At 40.4% G+C, this 15,697-nt stretch overlaps 1 protein-coding gene and 1 long non-coding RNA gene across 3 annotated transcripts; one reads left to right on the top strand and one right to left on the bottom strand.

Annotated features, from left to right (window-relative positions):
* Positions 1 to 421: 421 nt before the first annotated feature.
* Positions 422 to 9,097, bottom strand: LOC117654996 (uncharacterized). 2 transcript variants are annotated; one of them, XR_015734006.1, is made up of 3 exons: positions 9,008 to 9,097; positions 3,714 to 3,824; positions 422 to 1,088 (listed from the first exon to the last, which is right to left on the bottom strand). It is a non-coding gene; the product is annotated as an uncharacterized LOC117654996 (long non-coding RNA). The 2 variants fall into 2 exon arrangements; XR_015734005.1 differs by having other exon boundaries at positions 3,714 to 4,413; positions 9,008 to 9,095.
* Positions 8,948 to 13,400, top strand: HOXA11 (homeobox A11). The gene is made up of 2 exons (XM_034402011.3): positions 8,948 to 9,671; positions 11,455 to 13,400. The coding sequence occupies exons 1-2, from the start codon at positions 8,948 to 8,950 to the stop codon at positions 11,685 to 11,687; spliced, it is 957 nt and encodes a 318-aa protein (XP_034257902.2). The 3' UTR covers positions 11,688 to 13,400.
* Positions 13,401 to 15,697: the final 2,297 nt, after the last annotated feature.

The following is a 15,697-nucleotide window of genomic DNA, read 5'->3' on the forward strand; positions in this document are numbered from 1 at the left end:
AAAATTAAAGTGAACCTAATAAGAACAAAGGCTTCTAACCCCACTCTAGATCTCTATTTCCATTTTATTCTCCTTTTTCTGGGAAGCAGTCCTTTCTAGACCCTTTTCCTGGGATTGCGGGGGCATCTGATTCTTGAGTTTACCGGCTCTGGAATGGGAGGAAAGAACATTTTCAGGCGCTGGTGAAGTAGACCAAATATGGCGCTAAGGAAAACTCAGGGCCGCTGCCTTCCCTTCCCCTGGTTTCCGACGAGAAGTCCCCAAAGAGAGCGTCCTTCTCCTCCCTCCCCCTCCCCTCCCCTCCGCCCTCTCCCTCCCCATCTCTTCCTGCATCGTGAAAAAAGAGCCCTGTTCGACGTAGGAAAGGTCAAGTCCTACGGCGCGCGATCCATGGTCATTACTGTAGACTGACCCCTGGTGATTTGAGGAAGCAATGCCTGAGGGTCCCGCCAGGGAAAGAGCAGCGGATGCTTTCGAGACCGAAACCGAGACCGAGACCGAGACCGGGAAGAAAGGGGAGGGGAACAGAAATAGGAGATTCGTGGGATTACATAACCCTTGAATCTGATTTCCCGGACTCCGTTCTGCTTAATCATCTCCGCCGCCGGCTGTTTAAGCAGCAGGAGTGGGAAAGGAGCCGCCAACAAGGCGAACAGTTGGAGAACGTTTGGCCTCAAGTTCGCGGCAAGCAGAAAAGTGAACCGGAGAGCCGCGGGCTTCCTGAGCGAAGGCAGAACCGGTTCCGGCACGTCCCGTCCTGCAGAACCGACTTCGGTTCTTGAAATGGGGCGGGCGGCTCACTCTCCTCGACCGGACAGGCTCCCTGCAGGCCAAATTCCCCACGGATGTTTTGCGCCGCGACACCGGATCCTGGCGACTGGGGTAAGAAAACACACGTGAATCTCCAGCCATTGAGTGTGAATAATTGTTGTATGGCTAAAACGATTCAGATGCGTTGTGTCCCTTGCGGCAAAACAACAGATCCCAGGCCGCGGGAGTGCCGTTTAAACTGTCTTTAATATAGTTTTCTGCGTCTCGGTCTTATCCTACTGTGCGGTGTAATTTTCTCACAGCCTTGTCACCTCCTCCTGTAAGACACAAACAGGTTGGTAATGCATCTCGAAAATATGTTAGGGCGGTTTGAGGCAGGCCCTGCAGATGATGATGATGAAGAAGAAGAGGAAGCATTCCCCTCCAACAAAAATCCTCTCCAAACTCCCTACTTTCACCCTGCAGGGAAAAAAACCTCCCACCCACCCATTTTCCACGGAATTGTCTTATAAGAATAGATTGGGAAAAGCCACGTTAATTTTCTGGCTTATAAACAAAAAATGCATTTAGGAGATGGAAGGAGGAGTGTCATAGCAGGCAGAAATTAATGATGCTTGCAATATTTTCCACTTGGCCTTGGAACAGCACTTACTTCATCCCCTTATAGGCCAACCTCTTTTCTGTGGACTCTGCGAAAGGAAGTTTTTGCAAAGAAGCTTTTTCATTTCCTGCAGCTGCTCATATCATTTATCTTGAAGCAGCATTCAGGGTTTGTTTTTTGTTTTAAACTTGTCACACTTCCACCCTAATCATTTTTCCTTTTAATCATTATCCTTTATTTCCTTTGGAATTCGTGGGATATCCCACAGAGCCTACTTGCAGTTTTAAAGTGTTTCTATTAGCAGTCAGACGTTACAGATACAAGTTGCTTTGCTGTGCAGCAAAGGATTAAATGGCTTTGGTTTGGCTAAATCTAATTTACATGAACGAAACAAGTATTTCTAAATCAAGACAAGCAGGAGGAAGAGAATGGGCTGTAACAGAGTAAGAAATCAATGCAATCTGTCCATTTGGTTTTATCCTTCTGGTCATTTCTCAGGCACTTCCGATATCAATGATGAATTAGACTCTAATGCATCATTAGAGGATGCTCACCCTCTAAAAGGCCAAAAATGGGGATTGGGTATGTGGTCTTCCAGTGTAGCATCAGATCCACCTAGGGCTTCTTTTTAAATAAAACCAATGTATTCCAGACTAAATTATAATCCGGATATGTCCGAATGCTCCCCCTAAATGAAGCTATATGGCATTCCAGTTCAACTCTAAGACTATCCATATAGCAGCAGCACTCCAGTAATTATTTGTAGTGGAAGTTACCCCAGGCTGACATGAGAGCAGAACCGCATGAAGGAGGTTTTGTCTTTTTCCCACTCAGCCAAATGGCTCCATTGCAGGGATCACGTCTTGCTTTGCTTCTCTGTTTCTGATGTGGGCAATGCGACTGCGAAATGCAACTCTGATATAATTTGTCATCATACCAACCATAAAGCTATTATTTCTTGCCACCCAAACTTATTTATATCCCTCAATTCTGCAAATAATAATGATGATACCAATCATTGATGCAAATACCACAGAAGGTAATAATGATATGTCATTTTCACTTCCGCCCGGAATTAGTTATTGGGCTTGAGGAAGAAAGGAAGTTTATATTGAAAGTAAAATATTTGCAGACCGTATCAACTATCCTAGACGGCTTTAGGAAGATAGAAAAAAATGTACTTTTCTTCTCTTCTTAACTCAATTAATATAAATACATAGCAAGCAGCAGACCCGTCTTTGTCTAATTAGTAAGCTTATTATCCAACATCAAATTCAGTTTTAACATTATTACATTAAATTATTACAGTGAATTTCAGGGAAACCAGAGAATGTTCATAAGATTGAGTGACCCAATAGGAATACACTTGTTTTAAACTTTTTTGATACAAGGTTGTGGTTTGTGGTTTAGTCTAGTTGGGAAAAGTACCTTTGAAGCATATATTTTGGGTATCTAGATGTTTTGTGGCCTATAGACTACTGGACTACTGAGAAACTGGATGCAAGATATGTGTGATTTATTTGGTTCATATTGGGATATGTAAAATTATGTTTAGAATAATTTGTAGAACTGAAGAAAGCAAACTCTTGTATGATTCCTTGCACTATAGAAAAATAAAATATAATAAAATACAATGGAAAATATTATTGCAGAAGTGGCAACTTCTGCAACTGTTTAAGCAAGTATCTGTATTTTTTCATATGGATTTTATAGGAGTTGATTCTAAATAAAAATTGAAAAATCACTTGTAGCTGCAATAAGTAGAATGAATTATCCTGGTTTGCTTTGGATATTAAATAAGAATAAATGAAATGAAATGAAAAAAAGGAGAAAAAGAAAGAAAAGGCATTCGTTCTGTATTTTGTTTTTAAGAAGATATGATCATTGCAGGAAAGAGTTTTATTTTTATGAATTTCCTTGATTAACAAACTCGAGGTCAAGTTCAAGGCATCACCTGTGTCAATACATCTAAATACGTCAGACTTGGAATGTTGTCCATTGATTGTTTTGGTTGTTCAGAAACTTGGAACAGCTTTTTTCTCTCCTCAACCGGACAGAAAAGTTATAGCCTTTAATTTTGAGGTGGTGGTGGGGAAATCCCATTTGATGCAGAATCCATTCCTGAATTTTTATTTAGAAATGTCTCAGTAAAATGGTTCTTTAAAATTAACTTGTAGGCCACTCTGGATTGTATTGTTTGAATGCAGCACATTCCCAAGGCAGAAATTCAGATATCATGATCTTTGGAAAAAGGAAAAAGTGTGAAGAAATGAACCTGGTTTGATATGCAGTATTGTATCCGGGGAAGATTGGAAGTTCTGTTGTATGCATGAACACTTACATTCAGTTGGTGCTGGTTAACTTTCACTCGAATGTGGAAAAGATTCTATAGAACAATGAAGTGCCAAAAGACTTTTCTTCATCAAAGAAAGTCCTAGTACTGGATTGGGTCCTGAGGGAGAGAGAGAGATCAGGAAGGGTTTCTATTGAGCAACCTCAAGTGAAAATTATCCTCCACCTTGAATTTTACCGAGGAAACATGGGAAAAGGGAAAGAAAGAACTGACATGGAATTTTGTATTAAAGACTTAATAGTTCACTTTATTTCTAGTACTTAAAATTAACTTCATGTTTAGAATATTTAATTTTGAATTTAAGTAAGTAAAGAATGTACTTGCATAAGTTTGTCAAACTTGAGGGGCGAAGTAAAAAAATGAAGTAGTCAAAACAAAGATTACTGTTTTCAGAGCCTGGTTTGCCTGCAACTAAATGCCTCCTGCATCAATAGCTGAAAATTGGCATTTGAGTATCTGGTCCATGTTTTCATTAGGACTGTGGCAGGAGAGGAAAAAAATGGGAACTGTCTTTCATATTTGTAGGGATAAACCTCCCAAATTCGAGTGGTTTTGTAAATAAAACTTAATATGGAGAATCAACTATGCAATCTATGATATTAGTGTGCTGTGCTAATTCGAAATAAACGAGTATTGAACTCAATAGGACTTACTCCTGATTAGACATATGTGGCTTCACGTTTTCTAACTGGTATAGAAGCAATGATCAGCAACAAGAGGGAACAAATAAAATAGATTTCCAAGTAAGTTAGACATACATACATACATACATACATACATACATACATACATATATATATATATATATATATATATATAAATAAACAAACATAATGGCAATAATAGACTCTCCAGAGGAAACTACTGGCTATTAAGAATATTTAAATATTTTTCAATTATATTAATTTTAGCAGCATTTATTCTTATTCATTAGGATTAAGCATCTTATTCCAAAAAAAAATAAAAAAAAAAAAAAATCGATTAACACTTGTTGCAGAAGACAACAAAACATGAAACCACATTAAACATTTTTTCTGATGCAGAATCATTTCACTCTCCTTACTTATAACACATTTGAAGAGTCAAACCATCTAATATCCCATTAGATCCTTATTTAGGAAAATATTTTAGAAGTTTATATCTCATTTTAAAACAGTTAAATTGTAAACAATAATACTATGAAAAGATCTAAGGAAAATCCTGAGAGAAAACGACAAAATGGAAATACTACATTTTAAAAATATTTGATGATTTAAGCTATATTGCAATGATGAGATCTGGTTTCATATGAGAGTGGTTATCAGCAACACGAACTTTTAAAGAAACATGAAGCAGTTTTAATACCCAAATGATTATGACATTTTTCCCTTTCTTTTAAACCCATTGTTTAAAAGTTGCACTTTTAGAAATTCAGAGACTAATAAATTACAAATCCCATAGCCATTAAGAGAGCTGTGTGAAATGTACACATGTATTCAAATCTCTAAATTAACAAAAGCTAAAAATCATGAGATGGGAACAATGGCAAATAGAAGACCTGTTGCAACAAACTCATTTTCATAGACATGATGCAAACATAGCTGTCTTCAAAAAGAAAGGAATGCTCTGACATGTTTAGACACCTGACATAATCCTAATTTTTAAAGCCACTTCTAATTAAGAAAATAGCTAGACATTTAAAAAATAATTTATATTGGAGATTACAGAGAGCAAAGGAAATATTTTAATTAGGTTCCTGTTGTATTCTTTCAAAGTCAAATAGAAATTCTACATTTCTCCAGCAATACTTAATTTGGGTGTGGATAATCAACGCTCTTGATTTCCTAAACTCCCCACTGTCATTCACTGTATCTTTATTCAAAACCCGACAGCGTTTTTCTCAGACACCGCACCCTCTCCTCAGACACAGAACCCGGTTAATTTTCTTTCTAAACGGGATTGGCTCTCTGTATTGACCTGGTTTCCAGCGGAGTAAATTAGAACGCTGCTCTCTACTCCTTCCTTGCTCTTCTCATCCATCCGCTTCCAAGTATATGAAAACTCAGGAACATTTCCGAAGGAGAGGCCTCATAAACTTGCGTATAGTGGAGAAGGGCCAGGACTAAGAGAGAGGGAATTTTTGGCAGCAGGTTGGGGATGCTGGCGAACTATTGGGAAGAGTCTGGGCATTCCCTCGCTACTTTTCACCTGGCAACGAAGGAAGCGAAGAAGTCTGCTGAATGGCACTCCTCTCAAGGAAACCTGCCATCCGTATGGGAGTTCAGCGGGAGGCTCTTTATGCCTTGCGTTTGAATGCACCTTCCCCAAATCTCCAAGCTTCCCACTAGTTGCGTAAACCCAGAAGAAATAAACTGAAGCAGAGATTGGAGCTGCGGGTCACCGCAACCACTTTCTCCACTCCATCTCTCTCAATCCCCCCTCCCCTCCGTCTCTGTGCCTTATCGCCTCCCCGAGACGGAGTCTTCGTTCCTCTCTTGTCTGAAAGGAATACACAGACGGTCCTTGGCTGCCCAAAGGTGCCCTTGCCATTACTGTATAGAGCTCGCCTTCCAGGTCTGTTGCCCCCTTTACCCTAAAGGACAATCTTTCTTGAAAGCTTCGGGGAAGGCGATGCTTTCGGTCAGCTTTCAGTCGCGTCTGCTGGAGACAAGCTGAAGTTGACTGCCAAAAGTGCTATAAAAGCCCAAGTCAGTTGAGAGCTGTTTTTCGCCCCTTCCTAGACGCGCCGGGTTCTAAGAGCGCCTGAAATGCTCGTCTCCTGCAAGGGCAAGGAAGCTGTTTGCTATAGAGCAACAGAGGCGGGGCGACTCTGTGCAACTGTGGCGCCTTTGTTATCGCTGGATTTGCGGGGTGGGGGGGGGGGAGAGGCCTTCAGAAAAGGAGAGGAAATGCAGTTTTTATATCAAGAATGGGAAAGGTTGGAGCATGAACTCAGAGGCAGGTATTTTGCTTGAGAAGGAAAAAAAATACGGAAAAGCAACAAGGCTGCTGTTGAAGTCAAGTTGGCAAGCATCCCTGTTGCATATTTTTGTAAAAATTTCTCTTAAAAAAAAACCTTCAACACACACACATACACAAAGAAAGAAAGGAGAAATAAAACCATTTTATAGTCCCACATAGACCCCGAGCAAGCTGTAACCGGTCCTTTGATGACACCCTTATCTCCTATTTTCATCGACTCTTTTGGCAAATGTGACAAAGACGGAGATTAATTAATAATTTCAAGTTCAGTTTACAAACGTTGAAGGCCCATAAAAGTTATTCCAGCGATCCAAAATAAAGAGTTCATTAAAGGGATATGTCCAAAGCTGTTGATTTGCGATGGGTTACCCTTGTAAAAAAAGAAAAGAAAAGGGAGAGCAGAAGAAAAGAGGGGGAGCATTAAAAGGTATATAAACATTAATGCTAATAAATTAGTGTATTCCACCACAAGTACTTACTAGATAATATTGATATTTACAACTCGGCATACTTAAATCAAAGGCAAAGAAAATACACAATCAAGGTATTTTTCTGCCAGAACCCAATATTATTGAGTCAGTTAGAATTAATTCTGTAATAAATAAACAAATGGGTCCCGACAATTAAATCCTAAACACCCAGAATGCAGAGTAAGGCTATTCAAGGTTTATTTTCCAAGGAGGGAAGAATAGAATTGAGAATCATTATTTCCACTCCCAATAATTCCACTTTTTCTTTCCCCTAATTTTCAGACAATGGATTTCGATGCCACTAGGAAATGTGCCCTATTTTCTTTGATAATTTTAGAATCAGTTGCCCGAAGAGCAGCGGGTAGATCAAATTTCTACCCTAGACATACTCCTGACAGATACAGAGAAACACACACAAACCCACAGATACACACGGACATGACTTTCTAATTAGTTATGGGGGTGGGGAGTTTATTTTCTTTTCCATCAGAATAAGTTAGCCTGCAGAAGTATGGTGCTTGCTTCCTGCCAGAAGAGTGTTGTATAGCAATATTTCTGTCTCTCTTTGTCTCTTTTGGCTCTGAATAAATATAAGGATGTTCTTTTTACTGTTAATTTTGAGCTTCGGACACCACTTTGGGCACCACTTCTGAAGGCCTTTCTTCTGGCTAGTGAAGGGTGTTGGGGAGGACGCAAATCTGCTAACTCTCTGAAATGCCACTTTCACTCAATCAGTTGGCAAAACCTAGTTCTTATTTCAAAGTTGCAGCTTCCAGAATCGGATAGAAGGGGTCGTTCAACCTGGCAGCTATTTCTCTGATATTAGATCCTTTTTCTGACCACTTGCTGTCTCAAAGACCTCTTACTATAGGAAGTCAGGACGAAAATTCAGAATATGGAAGATGAATGACAGAGAAGAAAGGAATAAAACTCTGGTTAAAGACACTTAATGTACAAATTCAGCGTTCAAAGCAAAGGCCGGTGAAAATTCCCGAGTTAGCTGAGGTGACTAGGTATCCAGGAGAAGGAAGACACTAATGTGCAGACTTGACCCTGGCGCACGCTGGTCGGCAGAGGCTTTCAGAAAAGCCTGGAGATCTGGCGGATTATCTAATCGAGGGACCTTTCAGGAAGACCCCAAGAGGTTGCGGAGCGGCGCAGCCCGTAAGACAGACCTGCCTATGCTGAGGAGAGTGTGTGGGTGAGAGTGTGTATGTCTGTGACAAGACATTTCTTCAGACCCAGGAGGAAAAAGAGGAAGGGGCGAGAAGCAGGATTCTGCAGGTTCCAAACCTCCTGTTTCCTAGACCAGAATGGGGTCTAGCTAGTTTAAACAGAGAGAAGGGGAGAGTATCTAATGAAAGGGAAAAAAAAACGGTACGCAGGTCTTCCCTTCCTTTTTTCCTTCTTTTGGAAGTTCTCGTTCAAAAGTCAGATAGGAATAAACTGCATTTAAATCTTTGCGTTTCGGTGTTTTGTTCTATTTTTAACGCCTGGAGACCCGAGGGGACGATCTGTTGCTTCTCTCGAGATGGCTCCCAAGGAGGGGAAGGAGAAAGGAGGGGGAGGGGTGGGGGAGAGGGAGAGGAAGAGGGCCCGTACTCATAGCTTGTCAATTTTAACATTTGGTCACGTGAGCAGCGCCTCCCTGCTAAGGAAGGGGAAAGCTTTCCACGTCAGCTTTACGTCTCCCAATTTCTTACTTCACGGCTCAGCTTCCAAGAGACAGCTGCATTAGAGCGTCATGTTAAGCTCAGCTAATGCGGAGAACCCGAGGTAGCCAGCCACGTTATGGATTTGGACGAGCGAGTACCCTGCTCCTCGAATATGTATTTGCCCAGTTGTACTTACTACGTTTCCGGCCCAGATTTTTCCGGCCTCCCTTCCTTTCTGCCCCAGAGCCCGTCTTCTCGCCCAGTGCCCTACTCCTATCCATCCAACCTGTCCCAGGTGCCACCCGTGCGAGAAGTGACCTTCCGAGACTATGCCCTGGAGCCGGCCAGTAAGTGGCACCCACGCAACAGCCTCCCTCACTGCTACTCCGCCGACGAGCTCAGGCACCGGGACTGCCTCCCACCCGCCGCCGCCGTGGCCGCTGCCGCAGCCGCCGCCGCCGCCAGCCGGGGGGAAATGTTCGGGAAGACCGCGGCCGGCGGCGCCTACCACCACCCGGCCACCTCTGCAGTCTCCGCCGCGGCTGCGGCCTCGTCCAGTTTCTATAGCACGGTGGGCAGGAACGGGGTGCTGCCACAGGCTTTCGACCAGTTTTTCGAGACCGCGTACGGCCCGGCGGAAAACCACTCGGACTACGTGGGCGACAAGGGCACCGCCGGGGAGAAGATGCCGCCCGCAGGAGCTCCCGCCGCCTCGGGAGTTGCTGCAGCTGCGGTGTCGAGTTCGGAGGCGGCCTGCGACCGGGAGGCGGCGGGGGAGAAGGAGAAGCGGAGAAGGGCCGAGAGCAGCAGCAGCCCCGCTTCGTCTTCCGGCAACAACGAAGAGAAATCCACCAGCTCCAGTACGTATAAAGGCAGCGCCCTAGCGCTTTTTATGAACGGGACTTGGAAATCTTAGCGCACCGCCGCTATTAAATTTTTATATGCTGTTTTATAAGCAGAGAAGGTTTATGAAGGGCCGTTAGATTTCCCCCAACAAAACTTTGTTGTAAAAGGCGAGATCACGTGGCGAGGACTGAAATTGGCCATGAAATGCTCATCCGCCAATGGATGTCTTTAAAAAAAACAACAACACCCAACCTCAAACTATTCCCCCCCACTCAGGTGGTGATTTTCCCTAAATCATTAAACAAAGCACTAAATAGAGAGAGGAGGGAGAGCTCCTTGTTCAAAACCCCCAAAATATAATGCATGTTTTTCGCCTGTAAAATTTGTTCAAAAGGAGATTTCAGAGCCCTTTGATAGCCATGTAATCCTGCGATTAATACACACAAACACTTACACACATACTATAAAAGTCATGTGTGTTATCCTTAAAAGCTTAGTGAGATACTTGGATTCAAAGCCATCTCAGTTTTTATGGATTGCGGGAGAACAGGGTGTAATAGATGAAGGGAGGGCCTGCAACAGCAGCTATATATTAAGAACAACAGCTTTAGTTAAAACTATCTCTTTTGTCTAAAATAATCAGTTTCTCCTAAATTCTGTTTGAGTTAAATGTTGCCTTGTGTCCAACAATTGGTTTCTCACAACTGTTCTTCAAGCTGTCACAGCTTGATTTTTTTTTAATGTGCGTTTTTCTCTCTTTGAAGACTTCCTTCAAGCACTGAGGGTGGAAAAGACTTTCCTAACTCGGAGCAGTGAAAGGAAACTTGACAAGTCCTTATTTAAGTGAGAAAGGCCCGAATATTTATATTTAATCCCTTCAAAGTTAAGGTGACAAAAGAAAATACAAAGCTCTATTTTAAGGAAAACTGGAGTGGTTTAAGAGATTTGTATCCAGTGCAGCTGAGAATGGAAGAGAATTTTTGACAGGACAGGGGTTTTGAAAGTATTTAAATAGGAAGTTCCCCTGGTAAGAATCAGTGAGCTAGGAGGTTATCTGAGACAGTGAAAAGGTCATTATTAAAGAAAAAGGACAATGAAAACACAGAAAATGTTTCAGATTTAAATCCTGATGACATAATGTATTGACAAGTGAAGTAAATGCAGAGATAAAAATTAAGATTTTAATCAGAAGATCCAGAAGTTAATGAATTCTGGAAGTCATGAATTAATGAAGCCTCATGAATTTCAGTAGAATAACTAAAGTTAGAGCCAGCCCAGGAAGCTGCTGCTATTATTATTATTATTATTATTATTATTATTATTATTATTATTATTCTACAATTGTAGAAATGTGGTAAAAGTATTACATTGTGGTAACAAGCAGCAGTTGAGTCCTTCATACGTAAAACCTGCCTTGGTAGAAAATACTGTTCAGGACCAGTTGGGCAGCGCATGCAGAGACATTGCCCATTCTCAAGACCACAAAAGCTCCAGTCTTTAGCAAACATGTTCAGAGCAGAGATTGTAGTACTATTGTTTGAAGCAGGGCTTCAAAGAAAGGTCTTTTTGGATTAAGGCAGCACCTGCAAGCTATTTCCCCGAGATAAGGTGAAATTAATATACACAGCTGCTGAGTAGGAGAGATCATCACTATTATGAAACTTAGTAATAATGAGTCAAGAGTTTCTTAGAAGAGAAACATATGGATGTTCTTGATTCAATATTAGCAACAGTCCTCCCTCTAGCCACATCTGATTCCAGACTTAATGGCTTCTGCCTTTATGTTTTGTTCCACAGGTGGACAACGCATCCGTAAAAAGAGATGTCCATACACCAAATACCAGATTAGAGAATTAGAAAGGGAATTCTTCTTCAGTGTCTATATAAACAAAGAGAAACGTCTTCAGCTCTCACGAATGCTCAACTTGACCGACCGTCAAGTAAAAATATGGTTCCAAAACAGAAGAATGAAAGAGAAAAAAATTAATAGGGACCGACTGCAGTATTATTCAGCTAATCCAATACTTTAAGCCTAAAACTTGTAGTGTTTTTCTATACGAGATTAAATTCAGATGTCACTCTTGATAAGGTCAAGCCACAGGGTTACCAGTAAGGAGGAGGTGTGCAGAGACTCTGAGGATTCTGAAAAACTAAGATGTTCTGCCCTACCACCAACATTGACCAATTAGTTGTTTTTTTTGTGGCTGAGTTTTCTTTTCAGCTGGTTTTCTTCATCTTTACACATCAAGTGGAATCCATTTAACTCTTGGACCACCCTTTGCAAAAGCCATTGTATCCCTACAACTTCTTCCAATTGGGGTGAGCACATGTGAAAAGCCGGGAGCGAATTCCTGGCTTCACGGTGTGGTTGTGGATTGAAAACTATGTTACCTTAATTGGAAAGTCCATGGGAAAACTATGTTACCTCCCATGGAAGGTCCATGGAAAGACTCCTCAGGGCATCATACATGCTGGAGGACAACTTCAAAAGAAAATGTCCCAAGCACCTACCATCTCTACTTAGGCAATCCCTGACCAACCTATTTGTCTCCCTGAATGACAAATTATTTTTTCTCCCCACAATTACACTCCTACCCTCAGACAGAGACAACTTCCTTACAAAATGACTTCAGGTAATAATTTGCCATATATGGTAAGAAAACAATCACTGAGAAGACAACACGGGTAGGCTTGTGAAATATAATTTTAATGAATAACAATATCAGAGACAAATCATTATGCCCTTATTTAAATATTAAAAGTGATTAAAAACTTTCTTAAACCTGTGTGGGAGGAGAAAAGACAAAAGACTAAAATAATAGTTCTAAAATGAGAAGGTAAAAGTTTAAAATGAAACAGAGAGAATTTTTTTACTTCTATTTCAGAAACTTTCTTCAAGAAATATATCTGGAAAAATACAGTTTGGCAAATATCATCTTTAATTGTAATTTAGATATGTGTAATGCACTGAAATCAAAGAATGAAAACCACTAGTGTTGATTAAGAAAGCCCATCAGAAGGCAAACAATGTAAATAGAGGGAATTTGTTGTCATATCTTATAGTTAGCTTTATATGTCCTACTTTGCTGTTAAGCAGCAAAATAAAAAAAAATTAAGAGAGTGTGTGGATGTGTATATATGCGCACACCTACACGTACACACACACCTACACATAAATGTGTATGTATGTGTGTACGTGATATATATATATATATATATATATATATATATATATATATATATATATATTTCTATTTCTCTGAAAGAACCAAAGAGGGTGTGAAGGGGAAAGAGGCATGGTTTTAACAGAAAGAAAGCTACTTAAAGTTCTATATCAGTTTACAAAGGATATATGTTTTATTGTAAAGGTCACTTACTGTTGAGCATATCTGAATGTATGATTCATACCATAATGGTGTTTTATAAGACTTGTATGATTTAAAATGGTTTTGTTGCCATTTCCCTAATATTTTAAGTGGGTTGTTTCACTTGGAAGGTGTCAGATGTTTCTTTTCTTGTTTAACCTGTACACTATCAAGGCTGTTTTTACACTGCTTCCAGAATGGATAAAATTTCTTTTGTGGTTAATGAATTGCAATACTTTTAGATTCTATCACTGTTTTTTTGGGGGGGTGAACCTGTATTTTGTATATATATACCGTTTTCTTTGAATATGGGGAAGCTTTTTCTTGCATGAATACAGTGGAATCCTGCACATTGGAAATAAACATGTGAGAAATTTACAGTTTTTTTTTAAGATTTATGATGCACTCGTGGATCTTCTTTGACCCAGACTGGAAATCTGAAACATGAGTTTTGAGTTAATTGCTTTGGTGGAAATCCCACTCATCTATTGGTTGCACTGAGTTCTGAGAAGCCAGGAGATCAAGTCTGGTATTTATGAATGCGTGGGCAGACTGCTGCTGGTACCAGGCCAGGTTTGAATGGATTGCAGAGAAGGGGGCGGAGGTAGGGGGAATCAGCCTTGAAATGCAGGCTATAGACTTGGTGCTTTTGTTCATAGATGTAAAACACATTGCAAGAGCTCAATTTGTGTGTGTGTGTGTGTGTGTGTGTGTGTGTGTGTCTAGTCCTTTGTTCTTGTTTGTTCCAGGCACCATACACCTGAGTCCAGAATTGAAAGTTGAAGGGGGCCTCAGACAGAATTCAGGGTACTGATGGAGATGGCTTACATGCCAATACTGTATGAGATGTGTGGAAAAGAATTGTCTCTAAGGGGTATCTCTCTTGTGAGCTACCCAAAAGCATCATAAGGCACAGGCTACTTATACAGTATAAGAGTTTGCCTTTTTGAAACACCACCCAGTGCCTTGGGGCAGACTCACCCTTACTTCCCAATTTCTTCTTGTCATTCATAATTAGAAATGTAAATATTTCACCCCTCTAGGTTTATTGGCTTTGAACTTCTGTATTGCTTTGGACATCACCCATAAACTTGAGGTGAAGGGCTCTGGACTTTTGCTGATGACCCCCACCCAGCCAGACAGTGTCTGGTCAAAGGAAATACATGAAGATGGGGAGAGGGAGTGGAGGGAACTTACTTGCTTGTTTATTTTGGTAACATTCTACAAAGGAATGCAACTCTTAAAAGGCAAAGATAGAAAGATAAATGGAGAGAGGCAGACAGGCAAGCAGAGAATAGTGGGGTGGCCATAAACATCCCGCCAGCTACTTCCTTTGCCAGTTAAAAATTAACTGGTTATTTAAGGGCTAGGAGTCATGGAGTTTGTCTGTTTGTGGAAGGGCATAAAGGAAAGGAAGAAGAAGAGGAAGAAGAGTAGAGGAGGAAGAAGGAGAAGGATGAAGATATGGAGGAGAAGCAGAAGCAGAAGATGGAAAGGAGAAACAAATCCTGTGTGTATTGTTAGGGCAAGCAGTCATTTAAAAACCCCATGATGTTTCCATTTAGATAATGAGAGAGGAAAAGTTTATAAGCTAAGCAAAGGTTTTAGATATATCTAAAATATGGAAGGTGATCTTGTATGCATTGCTTTGATGTTATGAAGAAGACTGTTTTGAAACTGGCTAGCTAATTTGTCTGCTGACAGCCACAAGAGGGCGTTCTTCAGATCAATGTCAAAGCCGCACAGGGAGAGGAGGGGTAGGAATATTCTGGCCTTTGTTCTCCAAACATCCAGGGAGCTGTACATTATATTATTTCACTTTTCCATGATCATGTTTACAAAGAAAAAGTGGAATCTGATGGCTCACTTCTTCTGCATGAACTAAAAAGTTGGCCAGAAGTTACTTCAGAAAGTTGCTATTTCAGGTTTAGAATACGTCAAAGAGTGAGTATTTCTTTGGGGCTTAAATTGGGAAATTAAGAAAGAATGAAATAGTTCTCAAGGTACAATTATTGTGTGCCTTTTAAGGCAATTTATTTAACACCTAAAGCTTTTGTGCAGGGAAATAAATCTTAAAGATGTTGTAACTTTTTGGAAACCAACAATGATTAAAATCTGTGGCTGTAATTGTGATTTGGAATCTTTTGAAGTTTAGTGTTGAATCTTTGAAAGCAACAACTACAGAAAACATTGCAAAGGTTTCATGGCTTGAGTACATGAAGAAGTAAAAAGGTATAAGATAAAGCAAATTTATTTTTAAAAATGAATCCATGGATATAATGAATCTTGAGGCTTGTAAGGAAAAAGGTTGCTAGATCAATAGCCATGAAAATGGCAGTTCTCACTGGTGGCATTGTTGGATTTTGTTTGTAGTTCATTTATTTTAACCTGATAGGGCTCCTGTGTGCAGTTGATTAACATCACTACTTGTTGTGCACCTTTTTCTTAGAGGGGCAGTTATTCCCCTCCACTAGGAAAAGCTGGTAATTGATGTAACCGGAAGTCAAGAAAGTGTCCTTTTCACTTAACTCTCCTTCACATTTCATATTGAATCAGATTTTCAGTAAAGGTTGAATTTAAAGCAGCTATATTGATCTATATTTATTGATTTGTAAGTATAGTCATAGTCAAAGAGGTAAGAAAAGTTAATGGCCTCATATCTTAATCATGCTTAA

The sequence above is a fragment of the Pantherophis guttatus genome, chromosome 4 (genome assembly GCF_059756535.1).
Source record: "Pantherophis guttatus breed Tessera chromosome 4, ASM5975653v1, whole genome shotgun sequence".
Taxonomy (NCBI): Eukaryota; Metazoa; Chordata; class Lepidosauria; order Squamata; family Colubridae; genus Pantherophis; species Pantherophis guttatus.